General features: G+C 38.0%; 2 protein-coding genes across 8 annotated transcripts in view; one reads left to right on the plus strand and one right to left on the minus strand.

Moving 5' to 3' along the window:
* Positions 1 to 9,802, plus strand: part of osbpl6 (oxysterol binding protein-like 6) — a 45,328-nt gene extending 35,526 nt beyond the window's left edge. For all 4 annotated transcript variants that reach the window (XM_008398784.3, XM_008398767.3, XM_008398758.3 and 1 more), the window contains 9 exons: positions 998 to 1,251; positions 1,505 to 1,642; positions 1,877 to 1,940; positions 2,083 to 2,161; positions 2,829 to 2,973; positions 3,063 to 3,207; positions 3,319 to 3,445; positions 4,354 to 4,476; positions 6,943 to 9,802. In XM_008398784.3, the coding sequence (XP_008397006.2) occupies positions 998 to 1,251; positions 1,505 to 1,642; positions 1,877 to 1,940; positions 2,083 to 2,161; positions 2,829 to 2,973; positions 3,063 to 3,207; positions 3,319 to 3,445; positions 4,354 to 4,476; positions 6,943 to 7,054 (1,187 nt within the window). In that variant the 3' untranslated portion in view covers positions 7,055 to 9,802. The remainder of the gene's footprint in view (positions 1 to 997; positions 1,252 to 1,504; positions 1,643 to 1,876; positions 1,941 to 2,082; positions 2,162 to 2,828; positions 2,974 to 3,062; positions 3,208 to 3,318; positions 3,446 to 4,353; positions 4,477 to 6,942) is intronic.
* A 1-nt stretch (position 9,803) lies between these two features.
* prkra (protein kinase, interferon-inducible double stranded RNA dependent activator) lies at positions 9,804 to 16,877 on the minus strand. Of its 4 annotated transcripts, none has more exons than XM_008398745.3 (9): positions 16,600 to 16,877; positions 15,588 to 15,667; positions 14,965 to 15,140; positions 13,600 to 13,681; positions 13,046 to 13,115; positions 12,800 to 12,917; positions 12,595 to 12,689; positions 12,316 to 12,478; positions 9,804 to 11,774 (listed from the first exon to the last, which is right to left on the minus strand). In XM_008398745.3, exons 2-9 carry the CDS (start codon positions 15,629 to 15,631, stop codon positions 11,617 to 11,619), a joined length of 906 nt encoding a protein of 301 aa, XP_008396967.1. In that variant the 5' UTR covers positions 15,632 to 15,667; positions 16,600 to 16,877; the 3' UTR covers positions 9,804 to 11,616. The 4 variants fall into 4 exon arrangements, with proteins under 4 accessions (XP_008396967.1, XP_008396949.1, XP_008396940.1 ...); XM_008398727.3 differs by having other exon boundaries at positions 16,488 to 16,870; XM_008398718.3 differs by lacking the exon at positions 16,600 to 16,877 and adding an exon at positions 16,375 to 16,481.
* Positions 16,878 to 17,065: the final 188 nt, after the last annotated feature.

A 17,065-nucleotide genomic window follows, 5' to 3' on the forward strand; every position in this document is an offset into this window, starting at 1 on the left:
GGGCTTTATGAAGCAGTCGGGAAGGGATCTCCCTCCTTCGTCTCTGTCACATTCCACACAGAGGAGGAGGAGGCAATAAAGCGCGCCGGGAAAGAGAAAATACTCTGTGTTCCTGCTAAATGAGGTTCTTATATTGGCAATAATATTTCAAGGGGTTTGATACATTATTAGAGCCGCCAGCGTTTAGTATCTGTTTTATAGTTTGGGGGGAAAAAAGGACACTATTCTCTCAGGAAGCAACACTCCATCGTAATACAATCCTGACCAGTTCACTACTTCACATTCCAGTTTCACTCCTTGTTTCAGCTGATTACAAAGACCATTTAGTGCTATTTTAATTATTTAGTGTCCATACATTATTTATAACTTTTTAACTTATGTGTCTGCTGCATCTTTATTTTGTATTTATTAAATGTGTTACCATTTTATTTTACAAAGCCAGTAAGAAAAAATATCTAAGGAAAATTTTTCTTTTCTTTTTTTTTTTAAATAAATAATTGTGCTCAACCATTTCCTATGAAGTCAGTTACACTAAAGCATAGCTTAATTTGTAATTTACTTTAAAAAAATCTTTATGATTTATCACACATTAGCAATCTATTTATGTCTGAGGAAACAGAACAGATGCCCACAGATTAGCCATTTTTCAAAATGGGAAAGAGAAGAGAACAAATGTCATTCCACAGAGAAGTGGAAAGCCAGAAAATTTGCACATTTTATATTTGGAGTTAACACAACAAGTTAAAAATGTCAAAAAAAAAATCCCTAACGACCATCAGATCCCATCTACATACCAAGCAGTCTGGCGTATGAATAAATGAATATACAAAAACGTAAAATCACCTGTGTGATTTTAATAATCTGAAACATGACACCCCAAATCAAAGGAGAGACAAAATCCACCAGAAACTATTTATTAACATGGAATATTTTAGCTAAATGTTGGTCACTATTCTCTCAAGATCATCACACTCACACTGTTGTTTGTTTTGCTCAGTGGCCAACGGGGACTTTGCTGGCAGCGCTTTCCGTAACGGGCGGCGCATCTGCCTGCCGGCTCCCTGCCCGGACACCAGCAACATCAACCTGTGGAACATCCTGAGGAACAACATCGGCAAAGACCTGTCCAAAGTGTCCATGCCCGTGGAGCTCAACGAGCCGCTCAACACGCTGCAGCGCATGTGTGAGGAGCTGGAGTACAGTGAGCTGCTGGACAAGGCTGCGGAGACCGAGGATCCCTTTGAGCGCATGGTAAACAGGCACAAAGTTTGAGTTTGAGGTCATCTGACCTCAAACCTGCAAATGAAAGTGTTGCGTTAAAATCTCACTCAGCTCGTCGAGTGAGCAAGCAGACGTTTGCTCCACTAAGTTACCGCGTCTCTTACTGGAGGGCTTGTCCGTCCGGTGCTAATTGCTTTTAACCTTCGGATCAGGTTCGAATCCCCTGGCGATACAACGAGCTTCTCAATCCCTTCTCCTTCCTGTCGCTCCGACTCCATCACAGGTTCTCGTCGCCGCTTTCGCCGTCTCGGGCTACTCCTCCACTTACTACAGAGCAGGAAGTAAGCCATTCAACCCTCTGCTTGGAGAGACTTACGAATGTATCCGGGAAGACAAGGGCTTCTGCTTTTTCTCTGAGCAGGTAAGTCTGCCAAAGATGATTAATGTCGAAATGCATTTAGGCGCGTTTGATGGAGCAACGTGGTAAAATGTGCGTCTTTGTTCCAAATGAAGTCTTTTAGACCTGCTTTATTATATTCTTATATTCTCTAATTAAAAAAAACTAGAAAGACAAGAAACTTGGAACATGAATCTCTGAACATCAGTGTGAATGTTATGAGAAATATGACTCTTTGTGTTCGATCTTTCCCCTCAGGTGAGCCACCACCCTCCCGTCTCCGCCTGCCACTGCGAGTCCAAGAACTTCACCTTCTGGCAAGGTAGATCACCTGCCTGATTAGCGAGAGGCTCCAGGGAGAGAGTCTGGCTTAGCAGACAGGAAACATCGGGACTAAACTCTCTTGTTGTTAATAACTTTTTCTGACTTGATTTCCAATGTTTGTCTGCTTTTTTGTTTCCTAGATGTGAGATGGAAAAACAAATTCTGGGGGAAATCTATGGAGATTTTACCAATCGGGTCTGTGAATCTCACAATTCCCAGGTAACTTCCCCCCCATCGCTTAGCAACAGTTTCTTCTTAAAGGAAAGTGGTTTAATTTTTTCAACCCAGCAGGTTTTCCATCGTCCCGCTGAGTTTAGAATGGAAAACTGTCTTGTGTTTCGATTCAACAGGTCAGGTCATGGAGCAATTAATGAGCTGCACCATGCATAGTAATGTAAAATGACTATAAAATCCATGTAAACATAATTATCAAACAAATCTGCTATTAAGGATTAAACTGGAAGTAACAGTTTTTAGAACACTAAATATTAAAATACTTTTTTACTTTATTACATTAAGTCTACAAACAAAATAGAGCTGAATCAGAAGAAGCTTCAGCTCAGTATTGTTTTTGATTCATGTATTAAAAACACATAACTGTAACTTTGTATGAATTACAGAAAATCCAAAATAAATTAAATGTTTGCACCTTATTCTTGTTTAAAAAAATATATGTACATATATTCAAGTTGTATGTTGTATGATCGGGGTATCCTGAAAAAGACGGCGTTCAAATAAATTATTTAAGGCCCTGAAAGAAATCTGATATTTATGCCAATGATAAGTGCATGTAAACTTCTGATTTACTCCATATCCCAGAAAGAGAGATGCTGTGAATTTCAAATGTCTTTGCCCGGGTGTGTCAGCTGCGTGTGTTTCTTTGCAGGTTTGGAGATCATTATGAATGGAACAAAGTCACCACCTGTGTGCACAACATCCTCAGTGGACGGCGGTGGATCGAACATTACGGGGAGATCACCATCAGAAACACGAAGAGCAGCGCTTGTCTTTGCAAACTTACCTTTGTTAAGGTAAAAAAAAAAAAAATGTATCTATTTATGAGGTTGTAAGTATCTGATTTTATTTTATTAGCTGATTTATCAGAGGCTGTTTCTCGTAGGGAAATTACTGGAGCTCCAACGTAAACGAGGTCCAGGGATTTGTGATGGACCAAGAGGGAAAAGTGATCCACAGGCTTTTTGGGAAATGGCACGAAGGTCTTTACTGCGGCGTCCCACCGTCTGCCAAATGCGTCTGGAGGCCAGGTACCATCCTTTCACGTACAGCTGGACCTCGACTAATGCTGGCTGCATAAAAAGCCAATCTCATCCTGATCTTTGAGCTAAAAAGGAACCCGGATTGCTTTTCCTCCTCAGGCTCCATGCCGACAGACTACGAGCTGTACTACGGCTTCACCAGATTCGCCATCGAACTGAATGAGCTTTGCCCCGAGCTGAAAGACGCCCTGCCGCGGACAGATGCTCGATTCAGGCCCGATCAAAGGTGCAGACCCCCAACAGTCATTCTCAGCTAAGGAAATGTGTTTAGATCAATGACGTCTTGCAAAAGTATTCATAGCAGTTCACTGTTTTTGTCATATTACAACCACAAACTCCAATACAGTTTATTGGGATTTCATGCAGCAGACCAACACAAAGTGCCATTTAATTGTGCTCACATGTCATCTTCAGAAGTGATCAGGTCCAGCTGTGTGTATGAATAAAGCTGCGTTTTAAAGACCCAGTAGGTCTGTCAGAGAACACACATGAACAAACACAACACCTTGCATGTGTGAAAGAGTGTCAAGACAAAAGCTGCTATAGAAAGAAAACCACAAAGTTTAAAAACATGAGGAAGAATCTCTGTTCATTAGTCCTGCATGCTTCGTGTGGTAGAGTACTCACTCCTAAAAGTCATCATCCACATGATGAAACAAGGCGGTGGCATGATCATGCTGTGGGATCTAGACTGAAATCCATTTCGGAATCTATGATGTGACTTCAAAAATGATATAAACAGAAACTCCAGTCTGACTGAGCTTCAGCTGTTTGGCAAAGAAGAACGGGGGCAAAACTTAGAGACGTACCCCCAAAACCCACAGCTGTTATTGTTAGCCAAAGGTTTGATTCAGAGGGGCCGAATATAAATCCACTTTTTGCTTTTGAGAGTTTTGTGTGTGACAAATCTTGAAAACAATGCATCCTTTTTCTTCCACTTTCACAATTGAGCACAGCTGTCCAATGAACTACACTGGTGCTTGCGGCTGTAACAGCAAACATAGCAAACTTCACAAAATCGAGGAAAAAAAAAATCAATGGTTTTAAATAATGTTCTTTAACATGTTCTCTGGAGGAGTTTTTTTGTTTTGTTTTTTTGTTCCTAGTATGCTATCTGTCTTTTTGCCGCCGCAGATATCTGGAGGAAGGAAACGTGGAGATGGCCACCTCTGAGAAGCAGCGCATCGAAGACGCCCAGAGAGCCAGGAGGAAGTGGAACGAGGAGAACAACATCAAACACGAGCCACGCTTCTTTAAGTAAGGGCAAGCCTCATGTTGAAAACACGTCTTTTCACCCACAATATTGATTTTATTGACTTTGTAATCCAAAACACTTAGCCTGTAAAACTTCCCGCTGAAGTGCCTCCCATGTGATGCATGGTTGTTCACTGAAGCATTTTAAACAATTACAGACGTGACTCATGCAGAAACCTACAACACAAAGTGATACAAAGTTATATGTAGTGTATGATCTCAATGAATATCATCTCAGAGTATAATTTAAGCCAAATTATTGCACATTATTGACAAATACAGTTAATCATGTAGCGCCATTTGTACAGAAAGTTACAGTAGCTGCACCAATTCCTTTTGTCCAGCAAAGACGTACAGTCAAACCAAGAAGCACTCAGACAAGAGTATTGTCTATAAATAGAAAAAATAGGGAAGTACAGAAAGTTTTTGCCAACTGTTGTTCGATTAATCAGTTAATGCCTGTCCAGCAAAGAGACTCAGCTAAACACAGAATCACTGGGCAAGGAGTATTTTCTAACTCAATGCTTCTAATCTTGTCAGTTCATAGAGCAAACTTAACCAAACCTTTTCTCACAGTGACTCATGTTGGATATATAGACAACCTGAACCTTATATTTGACTATACGTTGCTGCGGTAACTAGTAGGAGCTCAGCTTCATCACGTTCCTCCAAAACCTGCTGTGATAGCTCAGTTCATAATGGAAATTGGCAACATAACCATCATTTTCATCTCAAAATTTGCATAAAAATGATAAGTCGTTATCTATTCCCGCTTATACCTAGCAGAGTTGCGGAGGATCTGCTGTCTGTCTCCTGCAGTCGTTTGGCGAGAGGCATTACTAAATAATTAGAAAGAGAGATAATTAAAGTAAAATAGAGTTTAGGGGCCGTGTAATTTTCTGAATTTAGTGTTTTATGCATGATCCAAAATGATCAAGACCTGTTGTTTTAGGTAAAAGCATAACTGAGGAACCATGACTCTTCTTATAAAACATCACCGTAGATGGTTTATTGAATTTAAAATAAAAAAACACAATACGCAGATGAAACTTGTGGCAGTTCTACAAAGACTGCACTTTTTTCTTGTTGCCTGGATGTTGAAGCTGAATCAAAGTGTGTGTAAACAGGAGAGAGAAGCAGATAATTATCCGACGCTCACCTGCTGAGTCCCACATTTCAGCTCAGGCTGCCATGGTGATTGTTGTCGTTACAATCATCATGCGCTGATGCGTAGAAGTATTCAGATCGCAAGTTATTGCAAACACTTGCTGGCAGTAATTGCTGCTAATGGTTGTACAGGCAGTTTTCAGGATAAGGAGGCATCTACTTAGAAACAAAGGACCAAATGGGCGTGAATTGCTTCCTTTTCTTCCCCTTAAATAAATGCTATTTGTATTTAGACAGATTGTCTTTGCTTGATACTCAAATGTGATTGATGATCCGAAGTCCTGTCTGCACCCGTTAAAATGACTCGATCTTGTTTTTGCGATAGCTGTGAACATTAAGATTAAGAACAATCTGAGCTGATTCTACTTTTTATTAGAAATAAATTGGAAATCATCTTTTGGTGGCTTTTCAACTGAGCTGAGAACAGTTTCCACAGTGCAGCTTGGGGCCCATTTGCAGCCCTTGGTATGATTTTTTTTGTGGCCCTTAACTGTTAACAGTTAAAGAAAATAGAAACTTTTAAAATATATTTTTTTATAGCTGAATTAGAATCTTAGTAAATTTTGAGGTAAAGCATGTTCTTCTCCTTTAATTTTGATTTCATAGTAAACAGACGTAGTCCTACCCATGCAAAAAGCTTGGATCAATTCAGTAGGTATATTATGTGTTCTGACTGATGAACGTACAATTAACCGTTTCAAGGTCAACAAATTATAAAGACAATTGTAAAACTTTATGCTTTGCTTTTAAAATGGACAATGTGAGAGACCCTTTTTAGGTTTTAAAATATTGCGTGTTTAGTCTGTTGTTGATCTGCTAAAAATAAGAAATAAATACCAAATCATTTTGGTTTTCTAAATAACAATGCATGCTCCTTTTTTTTAATGTTCCTTCAAATTGGAACATAAAAATGTTTGGATGCCACTGAACTACAGCCATTATTTGAAGGATTTTTATGATGGTTTCATTTTGAAAATCCCGCTAGTAAAAGAAGACAAGTTACCTGGTAACTACAAGGCGTGTCTTCCTTATTTTAAAAAAAGGCACAAAAACTTTGTAACGCATAAAGAGGCAAAATCAATGAAGAAATGTTGACGTATAAAGGTGCAAATCCACGGTTTAGCTAATCTTTTTACTAATAATACCACTTTTATGCTCTTGTATATAAATGGGCATAAAAGTGCCCATTTATATAAATATAACAAAAATAAATCATGAGGAAATCATTAGAAAAATATTCTCTTATTAAAAAAAAAAAAGAAGCTAAAAATACTGCATCGTTTTTTTGCCCGTTTTGTGCAGAAAAATGGTGGACGCCAACCACAGGGAGAGGTGGGTCTCCAACAACATGTACTGGGAGCTCCGCAAAAACCCCGGCTTCATCAACATGGAGCCCACCGTCAGCCTGTGGTAGCACACGGAGCTCCGCCTCCATCGCTGCGGACCAGGAAGCGCTTACCTATGCACAGCGGGGTGTTGGACAGGAACACCCGGCGACGTCTGTGCGCATGGACAAGAAGGACTGCGGAGCTGAGAACGACGTCGAGGGGCTGCTACATGGTCACCCATCCGTGGAAACATCCTCATCCTGCTTGTGGAAGCCGGGTCGCCACTACTACGTAGATCTCTCCTCAGCTCTTCTGACTTTCCCAGTTTGTCCTTGCCTTAAAAAGACCCCCATACGAGTCAAAGGATTAGGCGCCTTTTAGTTGAAGCCATTTCGTTTCCAGACAGCAGTTTGGCTTAGACTAGTCTATGGAGTAGACATTTTGAATACCTACCGATATGTGCATGCTTAGAGAGCAGCTTTCACCGGCATAAAGCCGTATTTACTATATCATCAAATATTGTAGAGAAAAAAAAGACGTATTTTTATATATATATATATATATAAAAAAAAGAATATCTTGTGTGAAAGAATTATTTGAATTGGCAGATTTTTATTTATTTTTGCTTTTTAATACTAATGAATCTGTTAGGTGGCAGAATCTTCTCTGGGGAATCGACTCGTACTAGATTAACAGAAACAGTGAAGAGAGATCACGTTACTAACACGTTTACAGGAGTAAACAATATAAAACATGTACGTTAGCTTTAGAATATAAATAGAAGAGATGGTGAATACTTAAAACATTGTCATGATTTATTATTTTCCATGAAATCAACTCTTCTAAATTACACAAAACCTCAAAGACTTGCTTAGGGTCAGAATGTGCTGCAAGAATACATTAGAAATTAGTTTTTCCTGTCTGCAGGTGGCGCCGATACGTCGCCCCGCAAGAGTATTAATTTTCGCAAACTCCTTCGCATTTTGTCAAGTCACAACCACGAAACCTAAATGTGTTTTGTTGGGATTTTAGGCGATAGTGGAGCATAGCTGTGAAGTGGAAGGAAAAGGGAACAAGCATATGCTTTTGCAAATAAAAATCTAAAATGTGTAAGTTCTTATTCAGTAACCCTTGCATGTCTTTTGGGGTCTGTCTCAAACATCTTTGGACGTCTAGACACTGAAATATTTCAAATCTTGCTTCAGATTCTCGTTTGGTTATAGATCTGGACTTTGACAGGGCCACTCTAATCCATGAATACCCCAGTCTCAAATCATTTTCTGCCTTTAGGAAGTTTTCTTTCATGTCTGCCCTGAATTTATCTCCATCTATATTAGATTACACGCAGGTGTACTTCATCTGCTAATAAGGATGCCTCATAGTAAAGGGCACTGGATATAAATACATGTCTCACTTTTCAGATATATATTTGTAGAAAAGGTAAACGGCGTCTTTATACTCCTACTTCACACTGTGCTGGTCTATCACATACAATCTCATTAGAAACCCATTAAGTTTTGTGGCTGCGAAAATATGTGAAGTAAATTCAAGGGGTGTGAATAATTTTGAGAGGCAGTGTAAATGTTTCGCAGTGTCAGTTTGAGAAAAGATGAAGCAAAAGTGTGGTAGAGATTGTGAAGTCATGCAAATCACGTTAATTTCAATTTTTTTTCACATTTTTGTTAATTCCCTTGATAACAAATTACCAACCTTTCTAATGAGTTGTTAAAGCTATTATTTTAAATTTCCGAGGCAGCAGACGATATAAATTATGAAGCAGCAGCGACACCTGCAGGTTGCCATGTAAAAGAGCAGCAGGCTAATTTTTATTACCTTTTTTTTTTTAACCAGATTCATGTCGGATTCCCCAGAAAACTTACTGCTACGTCTTTTGCTTCTGAAAAAAAAAAAAAAGACAGTTATATAAAGTTTGTATATTTACTGCAAAACAGAGAAGCTTTAAGGTTTTGAGCAGCTCTCCCTATTTTTATTTTCTTCTTCCGACTAATATCCTTTTAAAATAGCCCTCCAACACATTTGAGTACGCGCACACTGGACTGCAGGGTGAGGGAGGAACATTTTATTTATATATATATATATATATATATATATATATATATATATATATATATATATATATATATATTATATATATAAATAAAGTGAAGACTAAAAACCAAAAAAAGTAGATCTGCTTTGCATCTATGTGATTCTCTATTTAAAAGAAGGAAGGAAAAAAAAATTCTGGATCACAATCTCAACGCTAAAACTCTTCAGTTTCACTTGCTGTGCCTTAATGCATTTATCAATGCGTCACACACACCTGACAGGAACGCCACGCCGAGAAGAAGGTATGCCATTAAAGAAAGTCACACTTTCCATCTACCTGCAGACGATTACACACACCAAGGCTTTCCCTCTGGACAGAATAGTTTAGATTTAATGTATTTTTGTTCCGACTGCATCATGCTGGCGGCTTTAAAGACGTGCTTCTCGTAGTCCTTGTATCATAGAATCAGGAGAGAAAAAAATAAATAAAAAATGACCTGAAGCTTTCTACATCCATCGCTCCACCTGCATGTCTAGACAACTTTAGCTTGCCAATGAATGTCTTTGATGCCTTACAGAGAAAGGTTATTATTTTCTAACTTGGACCCAATCCTCCTTGTGGACTGACACAGATCACAAAGCACTAAAAGTCAGCTTGGTTTTATTCAGATCTACTCCCTAGTGGATACCTTCTAAAGTGCAATTTTAACTAAGTACATATCTTTCCATGGACACTGTACACTGCTGCTGCATAGTGCTTGTTCTAATAAAATGGCAAACGACAAGCAGAGGAGTGGGTCTGTTTTTACTTCCTCGAGAAACTGCAGTTGTGGTTGAGGGTTTGGGGCAAAACTGAACATCAGAATGCTTTCAGTCAAGATGAAAGGGGAAAAAAACACTAATTGAGAGCAGATGAAGCAAGGTAAGTTTACATGTACAGCACATTTCAGCAACAAGCAATTCTTCCAAGAACTAAAAAAGTGTGTGTAAACACAAAGTGTGTGAACACAAAGAAATTGATAAGATAAATATATTTTTGCATGACATCATTGTGGCATTTAGTAAACAGAAATAACTGAAGTAATCTGAACTGCGCAAAAAAAAAAAAAAGGTTGAATTTAGTCTAATGTAACTTTAAACAGTGAGAAGAATAAAAACAAAACCTTGTGTTATTTTCTAATGTATGCAACCATCTGGTCTCAACTTCAGCACTTGACCACATTTAAAATTGTTAATATGTATGACTACTGAACTAAATCCATAAAAAAATCCCCCAAAAAACCTGAAATTTATCATAAAAATGTGTTGTATTTTCCAAAATTTTGAAACAAAAACCATCTCTATGGTCAGTGAAGAACTATCTCATCGTTTTGTACACCGGGCATTCTTCATTACTACTGGTATTAAGCTAAACAAATCAAAACTGAATCCACATGTGGACCATCTGTGACGTAAGCGGACCAGAACTGGAAGACGCGCGCGGCCCAAACAAATTGACGGCCGCCTGTCGGACAGCTCCTTGGAGAAATATCTCCAGCAATGACTGCAACAATCAACAACCATCAGCCCGACCGTGAGCAGCCATAACTCAGGAGTTTGATTGGGATTATTTGCTGGTTTCAAAACAAACAGAGGCTCCGGTCTTGCACAGGTTGGGAGCGTTGTTAAGAGGATCACATCTATACAAGTAGCTGCACCGCATGAGAATATGAAAGTAGCTGTTTTAAGGACAAACCGCATTCATTACACCGTTATTCTAAATCGTCTTAAATTAATGTCTACACACAAATATACCATTTTATGACAATATTGAAAAAAAGTGATTTTTGCAAATTTACTAAAAAAAAAAAAACGTAATGAAGAAATCCCATTTATGTAAGTTTTCACAGCCTTTGCAATGAAGCTCAACATTTAGACGATTCTGCAGCTTAAATGGAGTCAGTCTGTGGTAAATACAGTTGATTGGAGTCGATTTTGAAAGGCACATGCATCTACATACGGTTCCACAGTTAATAGCGCAGGTCAGAGGTCAAACGCAAAGAATGAAATCAAAAGAATTGTCTTGAGCAAAGAGATTCAAACAATATGGAATAGGTTTGTAATAGAAAATGTAGAAAACGTGAAGCACTGTGAACACTTTCTGGATCCACTGTTTACAAACTGAATTTCCGGGGTGGATTTAAATGGATAACATTTCTAGCAGTCAAACTATTACTTCTCCTGATATATAATGTTCTGTGATGCCAGTTAAAAAATAAAAAAAAGAAACTAACTGGAAACTGAAGCAACTTGCTTCCTGACTGTAAATCAAGTGAAAGAACCGAGTCAGCAGTGTAAAATCTAAATGAGCAAAGCATGATTAGTTCAAGGCATGTTAAAAAGCTAATTCGCTGTTCTTACTTAACATTTGCTTAAATATTCTGGATAGTTGAAGCCTCTTAAAAGCACCATGATATACCTGCTTATGCTAAAAGTTTTGGATCTTTTCATCTCATCAGTTCCAATAAAACCAGCAGAAATCAAGTGGAGCTGCTCTGCGACACAGATGGGTACAGATGACGGGGGTCAGGTAGAGAATCTGCAGGTGCTGGTGGGATTTTTATTTGCTGGAAGCCATGATCTTCATGTACTGGAGGGCGCTGTGCGCGGCGTCGTTGTGGGCGTTGCTGCAGGAGATGCCGGTGCCGTGGCACACGGTGACGGGATTGGTGGACAGCTCTGCCAGGCACTGGTACTGACCGTTCACCGTCAGCTCATCTGCAAAACAACAGACACGTTGAAAAAGGAGAGCCGATTGTGTCTTCTGTCGTCAGAAGTCATCAGATGTTACCTGGAATCAAACACAAAGACATGCAACGGTGCTTTAACGTTTTCAAATTTAGACACACCTAACAAACTCGTGACGCATTTAACTAAGGCAGCAAGGAAGAAAGGAGGGAAAGACATAATGAAGAGAGGAAGAAAAGAAACAGACACACTTAGACAACAGGGATTGTCTCATATATATATATATATATATATATATATATATATATATATACATATAGAATAAAAATTGTCAGTTATTTTAGGGGTTGATTCAAAAAGGAGAGATCGGGGAACATTTAATCTTTTCTGTTTTTCAAATTAAATAGATTTTCCATCTTCAAGAACTCCTAGAATAAAGAACATTTTATTCCAGAAAAACGTGAAATGATCATTTTTTATTCTGGTTGGAACAGTCAGAGGGGATGGGATGGAGATGGAAGGAAAATGAAAGAGATTTTCTCATAGACCAGCTTAGATGTAGATATCCCACCTATGTCAAAGTATGTGACCTCAAAGCCTTGCTCTTTGGAGAGATCTAGCAGCATCTGGATGTAGTCAGTGTTGGGAATGCTCAGAGGGTTCCTCCTGAGTAGAGAGATCTTCTCTGCTGTGGAGTTCCTGATGTTCTCAAAGCAAACGCTCGGATTAGGAGTCTAAAAACATGAGGTCCAAATAAAAAAAGTTTAAATTGATTTCAATTTTGACAAAAACGTATGGCAAAAAGTCAAAACTAAACAAAAAATATATATAAAAGCAAACTATAGCAGACCCATGTGATCTCAGAGGATCCCGATAAACTCTGAAGCTTCGCCACCATTTTCTCTGCCGCTTCTTTTTTTGCTGCTTTTTTGGTGTTTCCAGCCCCTGCAACGTAAAAACTAAGCCTCAGAAGAATCCCATCAAACAAATGAAAGAAAAAAAAAAAAGTTTAATTGTTTTTTAAATAGAAATAAATAACAGCAAAAACAGCACACCCTGTTCTGTGAGCGACTCCAGTCTACAGATTATTGTGAACTCTTTTCGGTGCGGCGGCCCGATCTCTATTAAATTTATGTACTCAGGAACACGCCATCGTCTCTGCAACGCCAGGGCCTGAAACAAAAAAAACAAAATTCATGTCTAATTCAATATCATGCTCAGATCATAAGTCTGATGCACGGTTTCTTCATTCGTAAGTTGACATGTGCATGCAAAAATCTGAGATCCTTGTAAAAGCACACCTGCAGCAGGCCCACGGGGTTGTTTGGTTCTGCTATGACGCCGTTAGTGTTGGACCTCTCAGGAACAGCCCTGTTGGACGCAACATCACAGACATCATGACATCGGTCCAACAAATTAACAACCCACGTTTAATTAATCATATTACTAATGAGTTTATAAATGTACTAAAATTGAAGGTTTGATTTTACCAACATTTTAAAGTCTGAGTATCATCTACTGTGGTAAGAGATTAATTTATTTTCAAGTTTCACAAACCAGATTTGAAAATTAAGTGTTGAGACTTTCTGTAAACGACAAATCCGACAATCTATAGATTGCAAAATAATGTTCTCAGATTAATAGTTTGTAGATGAGTCAGTAAAAACAAAATTCAAATATACTAATCTGTATTTTACTTCAAAACATTTAGCTAAGAATAATCTTTGATTTTTCCTCTTTCTAGACCGAGTAAGTATATTTCATTTCCATTTTTTCTTAAGTTTATTTCAGTAGGAAAGCCCTTTATTCTTTAGATAAATATCAATTAGTTCACGGTTTGTCAAGCTCTACTCACCCACTTTCAGAGTCGATGTTCAAAATTTTCAGTGCGGCCTCTGCAGCCTGCTGCTTAGCTGCCTTTTTACTGGGTCCCTGACCTGTAAAAGCAGAAACATTTATTATGTTGCACAAATGACAGAACAGATTTAAAAACACAGTTTCACATAATGTCAACTTCAACCCTTAAGGACAAAAAAAACAGGCCTAAAATAAAACTTTGCAGTGAGAACATGTGTCAATGTTTCCCATCTTTCTACTTGGTGTGCAGTTCCACCTCTATGACATTTTTTTTTATGTTTCACATTTTTTCCAACTACCCAGGATGCTACGATGTCCATCTCTTTTCTAGATTCAACAGTTTTTATAGATTGAGTTTCCTTAAGTTAGGATAAAAAATTTACAGTACAGTAGAGGGTTATATAGATTTCACTTTTTTTATTATTTAGAGCTTTTCAATACTGCAATGGACATATCTGTAATAAATACTGATTCTTAACAGTATAATTTGTGATCCACGATATCTTAATTCATATATACTGGGTTTAAATATTTTATTTTGATGCCCAGGAACCACATGGAGAAAATATGATGTAAAGTATGTGACCTGGTTCTTGATTCTTGATTCTTGGTTACGTCATTAATTTGGGGGGAAAAAAAAGACAAATTTTAAAAAATAGGTAACACTTTATTTGAAGGGGGTGAATAAGACTGTCATCACAGTCTTATAAACATGACATAAACATGAATAAGCCTTCATGAATACTTATGACTGTTGTCATAAAGCGTCATTCGGTAAATTACGACACTTTTAATACAAAGTTGACATTATTCAAAATGTCTTTGTTATGACAACTTGACATTAACCAAGAAATCATTACTGTTTAAACTTTACCTTTAATAACATAAAGTTATCTAATTTTTAAAGTGCAATCAGTAATACTTTTATAACAAATTTATAACAGTAATGATTTCTTGGTTAATGTCAGGTTGTCATAACAAAGACATTTTGAATAATGTCAACTTTGTATTAAAAGTGTCATAATTTACGAATGACGCTTTATGACAACAGTCATAAATATTCATGAAGGCTTATTCATGTTCATGACAGGTATTATGTCATGTTTATGACAGTGTCATGTCAGTCTTATTCACCCCCTTCAAATATATTGTTACCAAAATATAGGTATATATATCTAATAGAAAGTACAAACCTAACTTTGAAAACCTGAAGGTCTAATTGCAGCATCAGCTTAAAAACCATACATTTATTTCCCTCACAATTATATATTACTTCTATTTTAGTCAATTACATTAAATCCCAACATGTACAAATCTGTATGGGTACGTTGGCGAGTCACTGTAAGCGCTTACTGCTGCACACCTGTACATTTAACGCCTCTTATTGTCACGCTGAAGACAAAGCTGGGCTGGTGAGCCTCTCCTTCTGCTTTCTCCATCACAAACACAGGGAGGTCTCCAATAACGACGCCATGTTCATACAGGATTTGTATGGGTGTCTTCCAGGAGCCCGTCCTCTGTGGTTCTGGGGTGCTCAGGCTGTTCAACACGGAAACAAAAATCATCGGCTTTGACTTTACAAGAAATGCACGAAAGAGAAAATATATGAAGAAGCAGTCATCAGCAGAGCTCAGATGTCTTATTTTGGTATCTGAGCAGTATTAGTTAAAACCTAATACTGCTCTTCTATATTGCTTAGTGATTATTTTTGCCATTTTCATATTACACACGAAAGGGATTTGATCATGTTAGTGCCTATTTAGTTTTGCTGTTGTTTCATTAATGGTTTGGAGAGAGGCCTTCTGCAGGTGCAGCTGGTTGGCTTGGTTGCTACCTGCTTATCAGGGACTGTCACATATGCATATCTCTCTCCAAAACACTATTTATGCACCAGGAAAACAGTAGAAACTATGTTGAATTGAGATCCTAGATCTTTTAAATTTGTAAGACAAGTTTATGTTTAAAAGTAAGAAAAAAAAAACTCACCTTCTGTCAGAAGAAGCTGGTGACTGGTATGCTTGTTCAGACATGTTTATGATTTAAGCTTGTTCTGCTTATCAGATGCACTATGAAACAGAATTACAAATTGGATTTTAGTAGTTCGTGGTCCTGTGCGGGGTTTCAGCTTCTTGTCAATAAATGCCTTTGAAATACCTGTAAGTTTTTGAATCTGACATGTCACATTATGATTATTAAGACCACTGCACAAAGTTATCACATCCAAATACTTGATTGCGAAAAGTCTCACTATAACCCATACTTGACAACAAGAAAAAAAAAAAAAGCTAATATCTGTATCATTTGCTGAAAACGATCAGTTACTCAGAATTTTACAGGCTGTAGGTGTCCAGCTGAAATCCCTCCTCCGTTTAATTAGCAGGAAGATTTATTGTCTGCAGCCGTTTCCTCCAAAGAAAAACCAGCAGCCATCATCGCTTTACATATAAATAACTGTTAGGAAACAGACCAAATCATTGCTAAAGAAACAGATATCTTTACAGCGAGGTATCCCGGTGGAGTGACGAGGGAAATAATTTGTTTGACGATGAAACCAACGAGTTAGGGGTATTTTAGGGCTTGTTGAAAATATTAATACCCTCACACGAAATTGGTTACATTTTACTCGGCGACCTGCGCCTGGACAACCCGACCAACAACCAGAATGTAGAGAACGTCACAGAAAAGCGAATAAAATGGTTTCCATGAATAACGAAAAAGCCTAACATAATAAATTTAGGACATTTTCAAAAGTACAATAATAACTGTAACTCACACGCATGTACGCTTCCGGATTTAATTGGAATTAAATGAAAAATATATATACTGAAAACAGTAAAATTGCATTGAGACTGAAAAAAGACGCGGCGTTTTGACGTGTTGTGCTACCTCTTTGATCCCCGGCTTTCTTAAAGGGCCAGAGCAGCGATGTTGTAGGAGAACCTACAACCTAAAGGTCCCTCTGCTGTTTCTTAGACATTTAATTTTTCATTTTCCTTACATCATTAATTAGACTGCCAGATCGCGATAGCTGACAACTAAGGAGTCTAATGGTAGGGGGAAAAAAATACAAATCGTATAAACATCCGGGCCAACTGCAACCACTAAATGGTTTGGAAAATGCCTATCGCCCCCTGCAGGTAGAGACTTGGTTTTGTTGGAACCGCATTTCCTCAAATTTTGTTGGAAGATATGCGAAAACAAACCTTGGGAAAGTCCCACTAGTGCCACTGAAACTTACCTAGAGTTTATGAGGCCCCTTACTATCATGCCAGGCATGAGCGGAAATCTATCTTTTTTTGTTAGTGATGACAAATTCAGAAGACAATCAGGAAAAGCATTCCGGCTGTATAGTTTCTTTTTTTAATGGACACTAATAAAGTAACTGGCTACTTTCTTTCTTTAGGATCATTTTATTTCACAATTTCATTCATTTAGCTCAGTTCTTTTATTGTGAAAGAGGTGTT

The sequence above is a fragment of the Poecilia reticulata genome, chromosome 2, assembly GCF_904066995.2.
Source record: "Poecilia reticulata chromosome 2, P_reticulata-male-v2, whole genome shotgun sequence".
In the NCBI taxonomy this organism is placed as follows: domain Eukaryota; kingdom Metazoa; phylum Chordata; class Actinopteri; order Cyprinodontiformes; family Poeciliidae; genus Poecilia; species Poecilia reticulata.